Source organism: Laetiporus sulphureus (genome assembly GCF_001632365.1).
Source record: "Laetiporus sulphureus 93-53 unplaced genomic scaffold LAESUscaffold_4, whole genome shotgun sequence".
In the NCBI taxonomy this organism is placed as follows: domain Eukaryota; kingdom Fungi; phylum Basidiomycota; class Agaricomycetes; order Polyporales; family Laetiporaceae; genus Laetiporus; species Laetiporus sulphureus.
In genome coordinates, this window is record NW_024468513.1 from 463,520 (window position 1) to 481,540 (window position 18,021).

General features: G+C 54.3%; 6 protein-coding genes across 6 annotated transcripts; 2 read left to right on the top strand and 4 right to left on the bottom strand.

Moving 5' to 3' along the window:
- Nucleotides 1-1,120: 1,120 nt before the first annotated feature.
- Nucleotides 1,121-3,368, bottom strand: LAESUDRAFT_347646 (uncharacterized protein). The gene is made up of 17 exons (XM_040902114.1): nucleotides 3,366-3,368; nucleotides 3,076-3,308; nucleotides 2,931-3,023; nucleotides 2,770-2,881; nucleotides 2,689-2,706; nucleotides 2,600-2,625; nucleotides 2,518-2,543; nucleotides 2,412-2,467; nucleotides 2,336-2,360; nucleotides 2,262-2,273; nucleotides 2,193-2,208; nucleotides 2,073-2,121; nucleotides 1,850-1,950; nucleotides 1,740-1,799; nucleotides 1,648-1,675; nucleotides 1,513-1,570; nucleotides 1,121-1,329 (listed from the first exon to the last, which is right to left on the bottom strand). The coding sequence occupies exons 2-17, from the start codon at nucleotides 3,132-3,134 to the stop codon at nucleotides 1,169-1,171; spliced, it is 900 nt and encodes a 299-aa protein (XP_040768489.1). The 5' UTR covers nucleotides 3,135-3,308; nucleotides 3,366-3,368; the 3' UTR covers nucleotides 1,121-1,168.
- Nucleotides 3,369-4,621: 1,253 nt separating this feature from the next.
- On the top strand, nucleotides 4,622-7,376 carry LAESUDRAFT_755424 (uncharacterized protein; the record flags this gene model as incomplete). Its single annotated transcript, XM_040912022.1, has 3 exons — nucleotides 4,622-4,783; nucleotides 4,842-5,444; nucleotides 5,499-7,376. 3 exons carry the CDS (start codon nucleotides 4,622-4,624, stop codon nucleotides 7,374-7,376), a joined length of 2,643 nt encoding a protein of 880 aa, XP_040768490.1.
- Nucleotides 7,377-7,453: 77 nt separating this feature from the next.
- LAESUDRAFT_347883 (uncharacterized protein) lies at nucleotides 7,454-9,696 on the bottom strand. Its single transcript, XM_040902116.1, has 12 exons — nucleotides 9,648-9,696; nucleotides 9,255-9,513; nucleotides 9,084-9,201; nucleotides 9,009-9,028; nucleotides 8,835-8,951; nucleotides 8,696-8,775; nucleotides 8,516-8,577; nucleotides 8,363-8,461; nucleotides 8,204-8,309; nucleotides 7,733-8,149; nucleotides 7,627-7,672; nucleotides 7,454-7,578 (listed from the first exon to the last, which is right to left on the bottom strand). The coding sequence occupies exons 2-12, from the start codon at nucleotides 9,337-9,339 to the stop codon at nucleotides 7,532-7,534; spliced, it is 1,197 nt and encodes a 398-aa protein (XP_040768491.1). The 5' UTR covers nucleotides 9,340-9,513; nucleotides 9,648-9,696; the 3' UTR covers nucleotides 7,454-7,531.
- Nucleotides 9,697-10,759: 1,063 nt separating this feature from the next.
- On the top strand, nucleotides 10,760-14,419 carry LAESUDRAFT_672224 (uncharacterized protein). The gene is made up of 3 exons (XM_040905487.1): nucleotides 10,760-11,230; nucleotides 11,342-11,845; nucleotides 11,897-14,419. Exons 1-3 carry the CDS (start codon nucleotides 11,098-11,100, stop codon nucleotides 14,173-14,175), a joined length of 2,916 nt encoding a protein of 971 aa, XP_040768492.1. The 5' UTR covers nucleotides 10,760-11,097; the 3' UTR covers nucleotides 14,176-14,419.
- On the bottom strand, nucleotides 14,396-15,413 carry LAESUDRAFT_347823 (uncharacterized protein). Its single transcript, XM_040902115.1, has 3 exons — nucleotides 15,041-15,413; nucleotides 14,863-14,925; nucleotides 14,396-14,805 (listed from the first exon to the last, which is right to left on the bottom strand). Exons 1-3 carry the CDS (start codon nucleotides 15,249-15,251, stop codon nucleotides 14,633-14,635), a joined length of 447 nt encoding a protein of 148 aa, XP_040768493.1. The 5' UTR covers nucleotides 15,252-15,413; the 3' UTR covers nucleotides 14,396-14,632.
- LAESUDRAFT_755427 (NIF-domain-containing protein) lies at nucleotides 15,296-17,295 on the bottom strand (the record flags this gene model as incomplete). Its single annotated transcript, XM_040912023.1, has 6 exons — nucleotides 15,296-15,505; nucleotides 15,564-15,662; nucleotides 15,743-15,934; nucleotides 15,997-16,101; nucleotides 16,163-16,491; nucleotides 16,542-17,295. 6 exons carry the CDS (start codon nucleotides 17,293-17,295, stop codon nucleotides 15,296-15,298), a joined length of 1,689 nt encoding a protein of 562 aa, XP_040768494.1.
- Between the last annotated feature and the right edge of the window lie 726 nt (nucleotides 17,296-18,021).

Here is an 18,021-nt window from a genome sequence, read left to right on the forward strand (position 1 = left end):
GAGCGAGGCTGCTACATGCCAGCAATAGGGATCAAAGCGCCGAAGTCCGCGGCGGCAAACTGAGCTCCAGAGGCAGCAGGCCCTGACTCAACAAGTCAGACATTACAGTCAAACATTAGCACGTCACAGAGTTTGGATTAAAAGGAAAACACAGACTGGCCGTAGGTTTATCAGGAGCAGTATTCCCCGCACTCCGGGATCCCATACCAAGACACCCAGTAACGGGTGATAGAATCCATCCTACGATGGACTTGAGACTTATGATCTGATGCGGCAGCAACGGTTGTAAACGGATCGAACAACGACCTCTTAAGCGCTGACTTGCCCGATAGTTTGCAGTTGAACGGGGTGCTCGCTCGAGGACGAAGTCGTACAGAGTTTGGTCAACGAATGACATCGCGAATGACATTCGTATATATGTCATTTGAACCCGACATCGTTACCAAACTCAATCATTGGCCCCATGCCGATGTCGCTCGGGAGCGTGGTCTCTATCGCAGTATGGTCGCTTATTCAACGTAGCGCACTTTGAACCGGGTGGAGCCCGTATGAGCGAAGTAACGAGCGCGAAAGGAAATGGTAAGCAACAGGTCATCGGATATGGCACGAGCTCACTCATTGTCCAGTTGCTAAACAGGTGGTCGCATCAGTCCGTATTCAACAATGAATTCCCCTCATTCAGAGCGCTGCATTTTAAAATGGGGATAAATCTCAAACGACGGGCAGCACGCGAATGATCTCGGACGTCGGGATTGGGTCCGTCGAAGACGGCCAAGCATTCCATACCTGGCCGATAATTGCGGAATCGCGCGCATATTTGCGACGAATGTCATACCTTTTGAATAAGTGCGATACAGTCGGTAATGATCAAGCATTCCTGGGTAACAGGTGCACACATCCTCTGGAAACTGGTAGGAGGTTATCATCTGTCGATTCGTGTGCGAGGAAGCTGGTCACTGCTGTTAAACAGACAAAATCTTCCAATAGGGCGTACCGCAAAAGTAATGCTTATGGTTCCGCTTCTCTGTCAGTTGACTTTCACGCAGATACTGCATGCAAGCTGGGTAAATAATTGAGGTGGTACATGTATGATAGGGCAGGCGTGATCTGGGACTGGAGTAGGTTTAGTTAAGATACATTCGGTAAAGAACACATCCCAGTGAAACGGTCACATAATGCATAATTCACCGGCGGCGACTGCATTCGCAGGCTTTACATCCTCGCGCGAAATAGAGTCGATGCGACCCAAGTTGTCTAACGGACCAATGCTCGCAGATGGACGATCGCTCGCAAAATGCAATGACAGAGAGGCCAAGACTATACTCCGGGCTTCGCCAGTCTCACGTAAGGACTTACGTGCGTTCAACCTAAAACAAGGACCCATAGATGAGCATTGCAGACATCTCGAGCACGCAAATAGCCCGCGAACTTACAACGCCAAGTATGAGTTGACGTACACTGTGACAATGACAATAATCAAGCTGCAAGAACTGGTGAATTCGTGAGACGTACAACTCATGAGCGGAATTTCGAACGCAGAAACTGCGAACGTCTGAGGCAGAGTTGCCATCTGGTCGAGAAGCGTCGAGCATGAAGCCAGGTAAGCGATAAAGCCACTGAGCCGCTGCATTGGCATACTACACGCACCATAATGATAGCCATGATGGAACAAAAGCTGTTACAGTGTGACAGCGTTGACATTAGCGATGCAGAGCTACCATTCTAGCGTGTCAACGTACCCAGTCAGCATCCCCGTGCTCAATATGTATATTATGAGCGTTGAAACCATCGTTTCAGTCCTAAAAGATTGTCATGTTTACAAGGTCTACCGCTGAGTTCGGAAACGTACTGTTTCACGCCAGTGCGGGTGTACATAAGAAGTAGAATCAATGAGATGGCGATGAAGGTGTCGGCCCCCGCCCAGATGGACAATGGCACATAGGTTAGCCACTGCACCATCATGGGATAGTTCGAGAACGATTCGACCATATTGTTAGCATGCGCATTTACGGAATATTCATTGCCAATGAAGACACTTAAGGCCTTCAGATAAGGAAAACGCTCTTCCTCACCTTCGTGTCGAGCAGATAGGCTGGGCTGACATGATTTGCTGTTTTTCCTCTAGACAGAAACTGGTGAGCTATGGAGTCGACGGACATTAAGGCAAAACCAAGGCATGGGCGTGCACTCACAGTTCGAAACAAGCCTCTAGTCCCATTGAGAATCAGAGACACCATTACGTGATCGCTACGTTTACTTACCTAGTGTGGCTGCTGCGTTCGGTACAATACTGTTTGCTCAATGTAAGGCGTCGCATAGGAAGGTCGACACTTACCGTATCCCGCAAGAACGGAGCTAGACTACGTAACAAGTATAATGATGCGAATCAAAGCCTTCATGATTGTACTCACTGCGACAATTGGTACAATAGTCCAGCGTCGAGAACACGGGTGCAGACTTGAACATACTGTGTACGCCTCTTCAGCACATGATCTGCGGATCGGACGCAATACCCACATCTCCAAACTCTCACTAAGAACAAACTAAGATTGCAGGAGACCCCTCAGTCGTCGCATTCATCTATTGATGGCTTACTTACGTGTGCACAAAGGATACGCATATTGCCTGCAAGTCCACAGCATGAGATTGTTGCCGCAACGGATTTGGTTGAAAATTAGCAAAGCTCACGCAAAGAATCTCTTCAGCCTGATCACAGCCCACGTTTAGATAACGAGTCGTGAATGCAATGATGAGGATCGGGAAACTCACGTTATAGCTCCATACCACGCTTGAGAAAACAGAAGGGTCCCAAGCATCATGGACAACGAAGTACCACCACAAGATATGAAACGACAACGCCAGGTGGGCAGCATCAATGAGCCTAGGCAAAGCATGATCAATGGCCTATGCGAGATAATTCTTGAACATGCCATAAAAGAAAGACCGAAATCTTCAGCCACTTTGGGTCACTGCCGTATTGCTGGTAGTATATGAAGACTTGGAGGTTGGTAACTCCAAACAATCTGGAATACCGGTCCATGAGACGCAGAGTTTGCCAACAACAATGAAACACACATTGCAGTCGCAAAAACTCCTACCAAGTTGGTGCCGAAGGTTCCCGCAAGGCTAGTCATCTATATGAATGGCTACGTGCGCGAGGTGGAGATACGGGTGGGAGCACCAGGGGGAGACAAGACGATATATAGTGGCTGACAACCGAATCGTGCATGTCGGAGTCGATAGCGTGTTTGTCGCTGCATACAACGTTTAACTCGCGATTATGATCTCGCAGAGCGTTAGCGTTAGAACTGTCAAAGAGAGCGATCTTAACGCTTGAACCTCGTGCAGCAATGAGCATCGATCACCTTCCAACTGTTCGAACATCCAGATAAAACCTGATATAGGTCCACCAGGGCACAGGTAATCAGCGAAATATCAGTATCCTTGACTCATCACCGGCTCAGGGATCGCGTGGAACATCTGTCCGATCACCAGCGTCCTAGTGCAGCTTTAAAACGTGCGGGATTCGCGCAAAGTTCACTGTCATGGATATCACAATGGCATATTTGCCTGGCTGTCAGCAGCTCGCGACAACACGGCCTCTCGGAAGACTGCAAGTCCGAACCCAAGCCCTTCTCCCCAAAGATGATGGGGATAAGAGTCGTGCAAGTTGCGATAATGAGCAAAAGGGAAGCCGATACTTCAAACAGAATGTGAATCCGAGTTCGAAGGAAACCGCTTGGGGAGGGTCACCGCTCGGCGATACATCTCCCCGGCATGCTGATCGACGTGCTGCATGTGGAATTTCCTCACACCTAGGAACGGATGGTATGGAGGAGCAAGATATCAAGAGGCTCACTGGAAAGCGACAATCTACCACGGTAGTGTGAGGAGAGATCGACTGCTCCGGATAAAAGAAGAGTGCCCATGTCCTGGCGTCACGCGTGTCATTATTGTCTGTTTACCATTCGTGTTCTCCCTTCCCAGAAAGCAAGGCAAATTTCAAGGTACTTTTATGTAAACATAAACTTCCAATGAGTGCCAGTGCAACCGGCAGAATCCGAGACCTGGGGTTAGGGAGGGAGCCTTAACGCACGAATTCGACCTGCGGTCGAGAACTCTATAAGCTGTGCCCCCCCCCCCCCCCCTTGGTGCTGGGAGAAACAAGAGGGAATGTTGTGGCAGCGATGAACCGTGAGAATTTGATGAAGTACCAATAATGTGGCCTTCAGGTAAGCGCCGGCGCATTAATGCTAGTAAGAACCGCTGGATATCGGGATAGAGTACATTGTGGACAACGAGGAGATTTAGCTAGTCAGATATGAAACTGCAGTAGCTTCTTTTATTGAGTTCTGTAGAGGTGTTGCACGTAACATTATTGTGGTCGTTGCATAGCCCACGTTGAACAAGGTCCATGAGGCTAGACAAGCCACGTGGGTAGGCTCTTGTTCCTGTCGGAGGTGGCCACAGAACGCCCGCGCTCACGCTGCCACTCCCGTCAGTCTTGTTTCAGTTCCAACGTCGTCCTTTTCGTCCGCCATCCACCTGAACTCCTTGCTACAAACGACGACTTCACGAGTTCTCCAGCCCGCAGACATCAGACTTTCGGTGAGAAACCATCATGCCGCTTCCCGATGGTGCATTGTCTATCCAAGGACACTCGAAGCCCGGAGACCCGCTCCACACGAGGCCAAAACAGGCTATGCTCGTTCGCATGTCATCTGAGACATACGATGCTCTGCAGAATCAGCCAAAGATGGAGTTCGAGTTCGGGGACAATGCTGTAATGTCCTCCGATGCCTCGCGCGCCAAAAAACCACTGATTACGCGGCGAACCTCAGGGCATCCACATCGGAGACGCGTTCTTCCCTATGCGTTCTAGCATAGAAGAATGTCCGAGCGAGATCTACCTGCGGACGTCGTCCGCCGGGAAGCCCATGGCGCCACTCAAGCTGTACGCGAATGTGTTAGGGAGATTCTTCGTTGAGCGCGAGCTCGGAGAGAAGATCGAGTCCCTCGTGCGCGACCGCAGAATCGAAGCTGAGAAGCAGCGCACTGAGCGCAAAGCTATCTTCTTGGATACCCCTCCCGACTTCGGGAAGGGATCTGCGACGAAACAGCGCAAGGATGCACACAGTGCACATCGTCGGATTGGACTCACCGGTCCCGAGTCTCGACGAAATCTGTCCGTTCCTTCAAGTGCTCAGCCGACGAGAGTATCATCTCCACGCAATGTCTCAGTCCCGTCCAGCGGTCAGCCAACGCGTGTGGCGTCACCCTTACCCTCATCGTCACAACGGAGCGATGCGTCTCCGATGCGAAACCGACTGGTTCATCTAGTTGCGTCGTCGCAATCTCTATCAACGGACGACATTGTACGACGCATTGGAGGCCCAAATTGCAATGCTACAACTCGCAGTGATATTCTCAGGCTGCTAGAACAGGTATGTAAATCTTGTGTTGTCATGCGGATCATCATTTCAGCTGACGACCATTAGGTCGCGGAACACATCCCCATGCCTAAGAAGAGCAACGTTACTCCACAATGGCAACTCAAAACTGCTTCATGGACAGACGTCCGCCCATTCGAATGGCCGTCACTTAGCACTCAAGAACGACTACGGCTGGCGCGTCAAGCTCGCCAAGCGTTCCAATCACTCAAGATACCAGAGTCGGACCCAGTGTGGGAATACGCCCGCTACCGCGATACGGCTGTGGGTGCAGGCGTGCCATCGTTATCTACACTGGATTCGTCAAGGAATGATACCCGCCCAGCGACCCCCGATCCCGCAGGACGATCGGAGATGAAGCGCTCTATTACTAAGGAAACCACACAGAAGAAGCCGAAGACAACGGAAGGCGCAAGGAAGAGAGATACTGAACCTATACCTGCCAAAGACGAGAGTGTACGGTCTTTGAAGGATGCAGTCAGTAGAGGCAAGGAGAGGAGCTCGCCAGCTTCCGGGGCCCCAACGTCCGCTTCAGACGCGAAGACAGCTGTGCGGAAGGTGCCCGGCTCGGGACTGAAAACGAAGGCAACTGATGCGTCCACCGCGCCGATGTCCTCAGCCCGGGCTGCATCACCAGCTCGGCGTCCAAAGAGGCCAGGACTATTCGATGTCCGTGAGAAGCGAGAGGCATCTGTGCCTTCCGCGTCAGCGAAGCCGACGTCTCCCATGGCACCTCCCATGGAGCGGAGGCACACTGCGAGCTCTCCACTAGGCTCGAGCATCCGTGTGCAGAAGAAGACAAAAGAGACGCATATACCCTCTCCGCTTGGGGCAGAGGTGGCCAGAGACCGGGATCGTACACGTGAGAAAAATACGCCTCCTTCTGTCAAGCGGAAGAAGGCTGCGAAGGAAGAATCCGACTATTCGGACGAGGAAGAAGCACTCAGCGTTAGCGTGAAGAAGAGGCGCAAAATCGAGGATGCTGAAGCACTCAGAGCGGAGAGGGAAAGGGAGAGGGACAGGAAAAGAGAGCCTGACGGAGGCCGAGACCGAGGACAGGAGCGTTCAGAGTCGGCGAGGCCCATCAAACGCGAAATGTCCCCGTCGCCCACCACTCTGGTGAAGAAGTCAATAAAGCGCGATAGGTCGCCGTCGCTTCTTCCGCCGCCGAAGAAGGTCATGAAACGCGAAGGATCACCCCACGCTGCGTCGTATTCGAGGAAGTCGGTGAAGCGAGAGGACTCACCCCTTCCGCAGGCGAAAAAGCCCATGAAGCGCGAAGAGTCGCCGCTTCCGCGGTCAAAGGCGGTTAAACGCGAGGAATCCCCGCCGCCGTCGAGACGTCGCGACAGATCACCTCCTCGTTCCAAAGCCAAGCGCGAGCCGTCGCCCGGGCGCCTCACAGACTCAACGTCCCGGCCATCTCCTCTCACATCCGTCGCGCGAGATGAGAAGCCGCAGCAGCGACGGTCCAGTGGCTCCTTCAAGCGGCGCAAGTCGCCCGTCTTCACTTCTTCCGATGATGAGGATGAGCGTCCAAAGCAGCAACAGCAGCAGCAGCAGCAGCAGCAACCACAGCCGCCAAAGGCGTCACCATCGAAGTACACACCGCGCTTTCGCGCGCGCACGACGCCGCTGCCGACGGACAAGCAAGGATTGCGGCAGTATTACAATAAGTGCTACCCGCAGTACATCGCGCTGTTCTCGGACAAGGCGCGGATCGTGATGAAGCTCAAGGAGAAGGAGCAAGAGACTGATGGCGACAGCATCACCTTTTCGGAATCAGAGCTGGAGGGCCCGATAGACATGATGGACCTAGAGGCTTTGAAGGATTTCGCGGCGGACTTGCGCGCCTATGAGGAAGAGATTAAGAAGATTCAGAATGCATGGCACGATTTAGGATACGACAGCGATGAGGAGCTATAAGTCTAGATGTCGGTGCTTCCTTTCGTGTACCGTGCATGTTATATGGCTATATTGACATTCAGAGTACAAGGCATGCCTAGCTTGCAGGTATTTACGGCGATAGTGATCGGTTACCCAAACGGTCTTCCCCACAACAGACTGATCCTCTCCTCTCGTTATGTCGCATCTTCTGCCGCGCTCATCCTGTTCATATGGCAATCATCTCCTTGGGATGTAGAAAAAGTGGTGCTCAGTTGAGGCGAAGACTGACTTCGTATCCCCTCGTGAAGAACATCGCAGTGCCTCGTGACGACGATCTGTGTGAAACATTCATCAGAGTGCCATTCGCATGAATATCTAGAAACTAGACAGCACACCTCGATATCCTGCGGCATCGAGCGGTTCGTCCTTCCGAACAGCGTAGCCACCGTCCTACTAAGCAGCCCACCACTCTCTGGCTGCGGTTTCCTATCCGGCTCCTGCACCTCCATACTCTCACCCTCTTTCGCCACAGCGGCCATCTCGACGTCCTTCTCCACCTCGACCGGCGGCAGCACGATCACCTCCGACGGAGCGGCCTTCACATCTGTCGAGTGCACCAACTGCTTGTCCCTCCCACGGCGCGTATGCACGAAGGGCATACGGGACAAAGAGCCGCTCAGTATGCTGGGCTGGATTCCACTCTGTCGGGAGTTGGAGACGTGCGTGGGGATCTCCTGGGGAGGCGCTGCTTCCGAGCCGGACTCGTTGCGTTTAGAGGTCACCCAGAAGAGCACGATGGCGTTGATGATAACCTGTGCGCGTCGATATCGGTACGTCACTGCACAGGACGAGAGGGTGTAACGTACGTCTGTCCCGCAGCTGTCCAGGCAGACCCAGCCTAGCTGCTTGCCCTTCATAAGCGTCAGCACGAGAATGTTGACGCACGACGTGGTGAGAGCAACGGCGGCGGCCCTACGAGTGTGTCAGAAAATGCTGTCATCGGGATCAAAGAGAGAGATGCTTGCCAGAGTGTGCGAACAGCAACTTGACGCACGCGTGCGCTGCGGAACGTCGCGCGGTACAGAGGCCACAGGAATAGCGACGTGAATAAAATGTTGATCGATCTGCAGGGAAGGTCAATTTACTAGGCAGTAAGCGCGCATATATCCGGTACGCACAGGTCGTAAGAGAGGAGCAGGACCGACGCCGGGCGTTTCAGCCCGATCACGCAGTACCCATCGTCACGGAAGAAAGAGATGCGTTCTAGTAATCCGTGTCAGTAGATATATGCATTTCAAGGTCAACCTGCACGTACCAATAACCAACACGGCGGCGACGACAACGTACAGGCTCACGATAATCGCGCATACGATGTAAACTGGGGATTTAAGCCGACTGGCGTTCGGTATTGGGCTCCAGACGACGCGGATTTTCTCGACTAGTGTGTCGATGGAAGTGGGATGAATGAGACGCTCACATATTTTTACAGGCACTCACTTAGAAACCAGTAGATCAAAATCTTCGACGAAGCGTAAAACGCTATGCAGTTGAAGATGGCGAGCGAACAGACTGTCACGTTGAGCCGAAGTCCCGCTCCTTGAATGAGGACACCAGCTGAAAGGCGCTTTATTCAATGGAGAAACGTCGCTTGATATGATTCTGCGTCCGCACCTGTAAACAAGAACGCCCACCTACGCGAAAGTTCATAAATAGGAGATAGAAAGCTAGCGGAGATTGTCAACGTACGAGTCCACCAATGTGAGAATCACCAGGAGTCGTGGAAGCGCAATACGCTTGAGTCCGTGCCATGTGAAGTGTTCGCGCATGAGCCTGCGCGAAAGTAGGAAGGACATGGCCGATACGCCTGTACTCAATCCCTCAATTACTTCCTTCGACACGTGGAAAAAGTCGACATACCAAGCAGATGAATGATGCAGCTAGTGACCTGCCATCCAACGGCCGCAAAATGCTTGGTAGGCGGGAGAGAGCTACTAGACGACATTGTTAAGGAACTGTGAAAGTGCTAGAGATGCGAGACGGTGTGCATAGAGTACAAGACAAAGAACAGAGGATGGGAGGCTGCCAATCCCACTCTGAGGCACATACATACGACACTGCGCGCATCTCGGATGTGGGTCGCGCTGACTGAGTGCATCCGCAGATGCGGCCGTGCCAACTGAGGGGTGCCGCATGATGCGTATGAGGTCGTTATTGCGGGTTGCACATTTTGGAGAGGCCGTTGGAGCAGTGGAAGCAGACGGGACGGATATATGTTAGGCGCTCGAGGATGACCAGGAAAGGCAGGCGTACAGGAACGGTCCTAGCCGCATGATTGGCTGGGCGTTTTGCTTTTCCAAATAAAACACTCATTGGTTGAATCTGCGTTTCTTAGAGAGATGAGTACATGGAAGAAAGAGACGTTTTTGTATCGCGATAGAACATGCATCCGAGTTTTCTACAGCGTTACCTCTGTCTGCAACCGGCGCCAGCCGGAGCTTCTCGAGCCACTACCTGAAACAGGTCCGTAGGAACTCACGTTGTCTATTATTAACATTGATCAACCATAGTAAACGAAAATGTACAACACAGCACGCATAAGAACGCAATGCTCACGATTAGCTGTAGCATTCGTAGCAACGCTGGAAGCTCGACGGTGTTACATAAACCTTCGGTAGCCACAAATCTTGAGGATAGACCTACTATATCGCGTTATCCGTCGCGGGCGCCCACAACTATTACTACTGTGCCCACATGTATCTCTGAATCCTTCCCGTAGAAGAGACAGCTTACATTGGGCATATCTACCATCGAAGTGTCGATGCGAAAAAATGAATCATACCGATGGGACGGCTTGCCGGCGGATAGCAGGAGCTCGATGCCCAGAAGATGCCCAGATATGGGAGACGCTCGGATGGAACATCGATCGTCTGACTTCATTACCGAGTATCGTGGACCCGAAGGAAGAGAATGAATGGATAGCGGGTCCTATGATCCGCTAGAAGGCAAGAGTCACCACACACGCCGGCCGAGTCACCAAGAGAAGCCGATATGGGACAGAACTCAACACAGGTGGCAGTGGAGACACAAGACAGCTGAGACCATCAAATGTAACTTGAACTCCGTCGAAATGAGACGCCATCGCGCGATGTGATTGTGTTGACCATGTCAAGGGCTCTGGGGAAGGATCCGCGAGGGTGGCTCGAGCGAGATAACGCGAAGCACAGCGTGTCTCGGAAGAGAAGGTGGGCAAGAGGTAGAAAACCCGTGAACACCAGATGGAGCTGAAATCTCGGATGTGGTTCTCATCAGGATGGATAAATCGATGGCAGGTGCATCAGTAAGTGGCAATGCGGCGAGCATTTCAACAGATGCAGCTAGTGGTCATCACCGCAGATGAGATATCGAGTGAAACGATGGAGAAAGCAGTGAGGAGGGAGACCGGAAGAGGCGGGACCGAGCCGTGATTGGTCAGCTTTCGTGGCCGCTCGCATAGGCGCCCACTGTGGCTTTGCGCGTCGTTTTCCGCTTGAATAATCCTGTCCTTTTCTCGACCGTTTCTCGTCATTTTCCGCCTTTTTGTCGCCACCGCTGTCCGCGACATCCACCACCATCGCTCGCAGGGGACGCACCGCGCAGTCCCCCAGCAACAGTGTCGGCCTCCCACTCCATACATAAGTCCGTCCCTGCACCGCCGACAGGCACCCTAGCCCGCAACGGCCGCCATTCAGACCGGAGGCGTGCCCTCCTTTCCGCCCTCTCCATGGTCCTGGGTGGGCTCAGCGCCATGCTCTATGGCGGGCATCCTAGTCTCTCCGTAGGCATGTTCCTCCGCAAGGTCGACATGCGCACTGTCTTCTTCGCCACAATCTTTGTCATTGTTGTTCTCGTCTTGGGTGCGTTCTTTCATTTCTTCGACGTCATTGCACGAGTTGATTGTACCTTTGCTGCCTGGTTTACGTTCTTCTCATTGCCCGCCATTGCATACGACCATTCGCCACCATCAGCCTACCTCACCAACCCTTCGGAGACGTCCTTCCGCGCATACCTTACCGAGCAATCTTTCCGCCAGCATCTTACTCGCCTCGACGACACCTCCCAGGACGATCTCGCAGACCCCAAGCGCACCGGTTTACTCTACACCGTCTCCCGTCGATTGCCATCCGTCGCTCCCAAGCCCGGCCGCGACTACGACACGCATTCGCCGTTCCACTTCGTCAATCGCGCTTCGATCTCGCTACGCACACCGAAGCATGTCTTCCACAGCCTCGGCATCTGCACCATCGCCGCCGTATATCCCAACGGACCACCGCCATCTCGTGGTATGCGCATAGAGGGCTTGCCCTCGACCGTCAACGACTCGTGGTTCATTGGTGCTTTTGGCAGGTGGTGGCGTGGCGGGACTTTACACGCGTGGTGTCACGATGCGATCACTAACGCGAAAGACGCAGAGCGGCTCAACTCAGGTATACTCGATGTCAAGGCACTCGACAGTCTGGAGAGCTATGACGGTAAGCATTGCTGAGTACGTTGATTGTTCGTGGGCTTGAGACACCATCCAGGATTACCATTCACGACGTCATCTACATCGACTTCATTGCATTTACCTAACACGGATTCGACATCAAAGCTCAGGGGCACAGAGCGCTCGACGCAACGAACGGTAAGCAACTCGACGCGGAGCACCACTCCGCCACCGTTGCCCAAGTCCGCCTCCCTACCCTTGCACGCGCCGCGGCACTCCACGACACCTTCCAGACGCGACCGCAGTTGTAGCTCACGGCAAAACCACAACCCAGCACAGCCTTCCACCTGCGTCGCCACCGACTCACTCCGGCTCAGCCCCTCTCCCAGCCTGACATACTCGCCCTCGTCCACTTCGCTCTTCGACCAGTCTCCCGTGATCGCCGAGATCCTGCGGCAGATCACCCACTCCAAGACAGCGGTACTCGACGTGCACACGCAGCTTTCGGACGTGCGCGCGGCCGCGGCAGCGTCGCACGCGACGATTCAGGGTGACCTTGATGCGCAGCGCGAGCGCAAGCGCACCGAAGATGCGGCACGTGCTGAGCTCAAGAGCCGCACGAAGACACTCGACGACGAGAAGCGTGCCGCAGAGGGCGGGCGGCGCGATGCAGAGAAGCGGCTGCGTGCAGCAGAGGGCGCACGGGACAGCGCGAGCCGAAGGGTCGAGCGGCTCGACAAGGAGATCGGGGCGCTGAGAGAGCGGATGCGGGAGGATGAGATGGCAGCTGCAAGGGCAAAGGACGATGGCGGGTGTGCAAAGAGGGAGATAGCAGAGGAGGTTGCGGCTAAGAGGAAAGAGATCAAAGTTGCAGAAGATGTGATTGTGGCATTGACCGCGCGTGCTAAGGAGCTGGAGGAGAAGATTGGGCAGGAAGAGGAGCGGTTAAGAGGTGCGCGGGAGCAGGCGGAGCTCAGGAAACAGGACAGGTCATTCTTCCCGCTGCATGTGGCTCCTGCTGTTGAGGAGGCTGCGCAGGCTCCCTGGTCACCTATTACCGGCTTCAGCTCGTTGCAAGAACAGGATACACACGCACAGATCAACACTGATTTCTCTGCTGGTATTGAAATATTCTCGCAATCCACTCAGGTTTCGCCTCGGCTACTTCAGGCTTCGAATCGTGCACCGGATGCGCTTGTATCGCAGCAGCATTTGGCAGTCTCTCCACGGCCAAAGACGCTCTCCCTCAGCGGTATCTCCAACTTCCGCGACCGCTTTCGGTCCAGCACCGGCGGCCAAGCTAACGGAGACGTCTTGCTGCCCACCAATGGCTTCTCGCTTCTCGATGACAAGGCTTCGAGCTCGCTGTCCTCCGGACCGTCACACGCTACACGTTTCTCGCCCTTCGCAGACAATGACCACGATTTGCTTTTCGGCGGGGATGCGATCTCGCCCCGCAGCACGTCGCTCATCCCGTCAAGCCTTATCAGCTCGCTCGAGCGCGGTGCGAGCATGGACGACATTGCAGAACTAGGTTCGGGATCCAGCGCGCTTCACACAGAGGAGGACGACGTGCTCGAGCCCAACTGGCGCGCACGCACGGATTACGTCCACTCGAGCCCGACGAGCATCACGAATCCTTCGTTCGACGGCATCGATCAGGAGGATCCCTTCGAGATCCGCCCGCCGCCTCTCGTGGCGCGCCGTCGACTGACTGGCGACTCGCTCGAGGCCCCGCGCCCGCTCATGCCCACCGCGGGGCGCACGATCTCCGACCCGCAGCACGTACCGCAGGTGAACGAGCAGGAGGCGGAAAATAAGGCGAGCGCGGCGCATCGGCGGTGGCACTCTGTGGGTCCGAAGGAAAAGGACAGAGAAAAGAAGGGTCTGAACCCCGAGGCGGAGGTCTTCCGCCTGAACAAGACTTCACTGCCTACGCTCTCTCACCCGCCCTCACTCGGGCTCTTCAAATCCAAACCCAAGAATGCGGTGTCCGCCGTGTTTGACTTACCTGGTAATGCCCCGTCGCTCGCCTCCCAGCCCGACTCGCTCTTCTCGTCCTTCTCGATGCACCGTGCGTTCGCGCCTTCACCGGCAGAGCGAGAGGCACTGCAGCGCGCGTTGGGGAGCTCGTCGAACACCAGCCTCGAGCGCCTGCCGACCCTCAGCGAGGTCTCTCTTGCGAGCATGCCATCGTCACCGTCACATGTCCATGCAATTGCTGCGCAGCGCACGTCGCCGGGTGCGGGGTCGAGCAGGACACTGTTGCCACCGGGGTTGTCGTGGCTGCAGTCGCTGCCGCGGATGAGGAAGCCTGCCTTCAGCCCGTGGGAAGACGAGGTCGGGGAGGCAAAGGGCGGCAAGCGTAGCCAGTGAAGCGCGAACGCGGCCTCATAATTATTAATGTGATCGAGAGTGTAAATGTCTGTGCCAATATTTGCAGGGGAGAGGTAGAGGGCGGCAAGGGGGGAAAGCATGTGTACGGCAAGCCGAAGAGCCCGCCTCGCGGGATATAAGTAACAATGTACTCGAGATTTGAAATCGCAGTGCGCAGAACTTCGACGGTTATAAGCGTTTCCATTAATGGTGTGAAGCTGAGTGGGCGAGGCTGCGCCGCTGACGTTGACAGAATGGGTAAATATACCGACAACTCCCATAATGCTGATTGTTCCAAGGGTCAATGTGCAATTGGAGTGGTCCTGTGGCACATTCAACTTCGCCACGGGGATACCGTAACTTGCTGCGCTCAGATATTCACAGGAGCCGACCGGGTGGGCAGCTATATCTGGGCAATGTCCAGCCAGAGCCGCCAGAACGGAGACTGACCGTGTAATCACACGCCCGGAAAGCATGACATAATGAGGCACACGCTGAGCTGTGGGCACGCAGGACAGATGTCATGTATAGTATGGATGAGCACATGAGCAACAGGGGACGCGACAGCAATACTGCATGAGGGGCCGACGAGCACAGGGTATAACGCATATAAATGATTACGACGTAGGTCTGCGGGACAGATCACCGTCAGCGAATGTTCATATTCCATGTGGGGAAAAAGCGCACTTCCAAAGGATTGTGGTATTTCAAGCGAATGTAAGGGGCACTGTAAGAGTGTTTGTAGAATGCCTGTGGCGGGAATCCTAGGGGGGAGATAAGGAGCAATCCGTGATGAGTACGCATGGAACAATGGCTGATTAGTGACACGTTCTCACACGCTAACGTAAGGAGTGATGGTGCTTACATGCATGCAGGGTATCGGGGGACGGTGTCAGCTGCGTGAGGTCACCGAGTCCGCGGAGAAGAAGAGGAGACGAGGAACGCTCGGTCGTCAGATGGAGCAGCAGAGCAAGCCTACCGAACGGGAGTGGTGTATCGCATCGATCGACCGACGGCACCTTGACGAATCGGCCATATGCGGCCTGAACTAGTGGTACCACGATAACGGACGACATTGGGTTTAGGAACCAGCGCAAAAGATGGCGTCTATGGACGGTAGCTATATGATGGTGTTGAGAATGCCCCTCATGTCGCCCGATGCAGTGCCCAAGTCCTCGAGGAAAGGACAGAGATCGGCCAACTCTGTATCGTGCGGATCGTTGAACCACGACGAGATTGGTACCGCGTTGTGCGGGTGAAAGATGTACGACGCCGGCGAGTTGTCTATGATGATCGTTTCTGATACTGGCCGGCCTAATTGTGACAAATCCTGCGGGAGTCCGACCGTGTTATCCGCATATACGACAGAAAAATTGGGCTCAGCTGACCTTTACGTAGTTGCCACGATGGTTGTAACAGCTCTCGCGGAACAGTCGATGCGCGACCGCACGGTCGGGATCAAGTCTGTCTAGGACCGGATCGGCATACTGAGGCACGACAGCGAATGCAGCGTGGCAATGCGTGATGCAGGATGCAGAACGTGAATAGGGGCGCAGATGGAAGATACGATGGCAAGCGGGGGTGAGAGCGCGAACAAAACGATACGCACCTTGGCTAGACTCGCGGTGAACACAACCACCTCGTAAACCTCGCCCATCCTCTTCAAGAACGTATCTACGCCCGGCCGCTTGAGCACATAGAAATTGTGCCAAAAGGACTCAATCTCCACTGGCACGATATAGTCTGATGACGCTATAGGCTGAAATAGATAAAACAGCGTAAAATCGCGCTTTGCAGATGCTGTTTGGACATAAGACTCACCTTGAGACTGCTGTGTACCAGTGTCTCGTCTAGATCCAGCACAAGACATTTCCGCCCGACATACTGTGGAGCGATGGGTGGTAATAGAGGGCATGGGATCCCATCCTAGTGGCGATGATAAGCGGGGCTCAGCAGTGAACGCAGCATCAGGAAAGATGTCACTTACAGAATCAAAGGGCACTCCGACGCCTCCTTTTTGGATAAGCATCCGCTCCTCAGCCTCGAGGTTCACTTGTATAATCTCCCTCAGCGCATCTTCTTCTGTGAACGAGCCGTCCGATTCTTCGCCGGAGTCACTTGCATGTGTATGGGTGTGGATATGCTCTATTGTGACGTCGTGTCCAGTCGATCCGGGAGGCTGCACGGCTCCCGAAGTCAGCCCATCCGTCTCTGAGCGAGGGAGGAGTTTCGACGGAGTGGGCGGTACGATCACGTCCGCGTCAACCGACTTGTCCGGGAGTGTAATGGATAAAGGATGACCAGGCGGTTGTATCACTGTTATTCATGCGTGAGTCGCACATAGTTATAGTAGAAAGCATGTATACCTGAGGAAGACGTGGAGGACTCCTGCGTGTCTTGCTGTGTCTCTGCCTCCTTCTGCTTCTCCCCTACTACGACACGAGTCACTCCCTCGTCCAAGTCGATTTCATGATCGCGTCCGGACAACCTTCCACATGGAAAGCAAATGCGGGCAAGTTTCGACAAGAACGTCTTCTTGACTCGCTTGAGCGATGCTCGACCAGAACGCAGAGACGAGCGCCGCTCGCTTTTACTGGAAGCTGTGTGGCCTTCCTCGGAGACTGCGTGCGTCTCTTTGCGGCGCTTGCTCGTTGGCATCGCGATGGAGGAAGTGGATGGGCTACTCTGCTCCTTCTCTTTCTTCTCCTCTACATGCTTCTCCAGAGATGAGGGAGCAGGCGATGTCAATGTCGCTGACGCGGGGCTCGAGGAAGAAGACGGCCCAGCCGAGAGTGATGTTGCCTGCACTGCAGTGCTGCTGATTAACGAGTGGTGTGGGGATGTGGTCGCACCGTCCTGGGTGACATCAGTGTGTTCTGAACTCTGTCCGCTGGCAGGAGAGGTCTGCGCCAGACCCTCACCATCCACGACAGCGATTCCCTTGATCTCATGCTCCTGCTTAGGCTGATGCATGCGTTCAGTGGTGGCGTCCGTGCTCTGGCCGCTTGGTTCCGGGGGCTGCGGCGACAAGTGATGAGTTAGCTTCGATCTCGCCTCAGGCCGGGCAGGCAGAATCACCTGGAGAGCAACGGGTTGATCTGCAGGATCGGCGGCGGCCATGCTGACAAGCCCTGGAGGCTGGCGCGGGCGGTGGCAGTAGGCAGTAGGTCGACAAGAGAAAGGTCGCGAAGGCTATTGCTCAGAATTGTCAGGCGTGTGCTTGTCCCCTTCGGGTCGTCGCGCTCGGTTCAATTGTGCGTGAGAATAAGGGTCTCCGTCCCTGAACAAGACGCCCATAGCGGCGTTCGAGACCGTCGCACAGCAACGGAGATTGTGTGGTGGTGAACATGGGGTCGACGAACGGGGGGAGGAGAAGAGGGTACAACGGGGAGGGAGCAGGATAACGCTATGTTCTTACCCCTTCACGGGAAAACCTAACTGAGCCAATTAGACTCTCCGCCGTCGTCACCCGAACGGCCCCGTATATCATGATGCACGCTTGTGAAGGAGTAAGAGATCCGTTAATGTACATCGGAGGTACTACCATAGATCGCTCGACTCTGATACACGCGTATGTAGCACGGACTTCATCCTTGGACAATTATTTCGCGAGGTCATCGAGAAATCGATGCTGGCGGAACAGTCCTTTTGAGACGTACTCGCGAATGAGGAATAAGCTGGCGGATGACTGCAAGCCATTCCATGATACCTCGGACTCAGAGGACGCCTGGCGGGTCAGCTCGGCTAGTTTCGTCTATCGTTGTCAAGAGCTATGAAATCAACATCAACGATTGTAGACCTGGGTCGGTCTAGGACGCCATGCAGTTTGTTATGGTATCTCTGAAT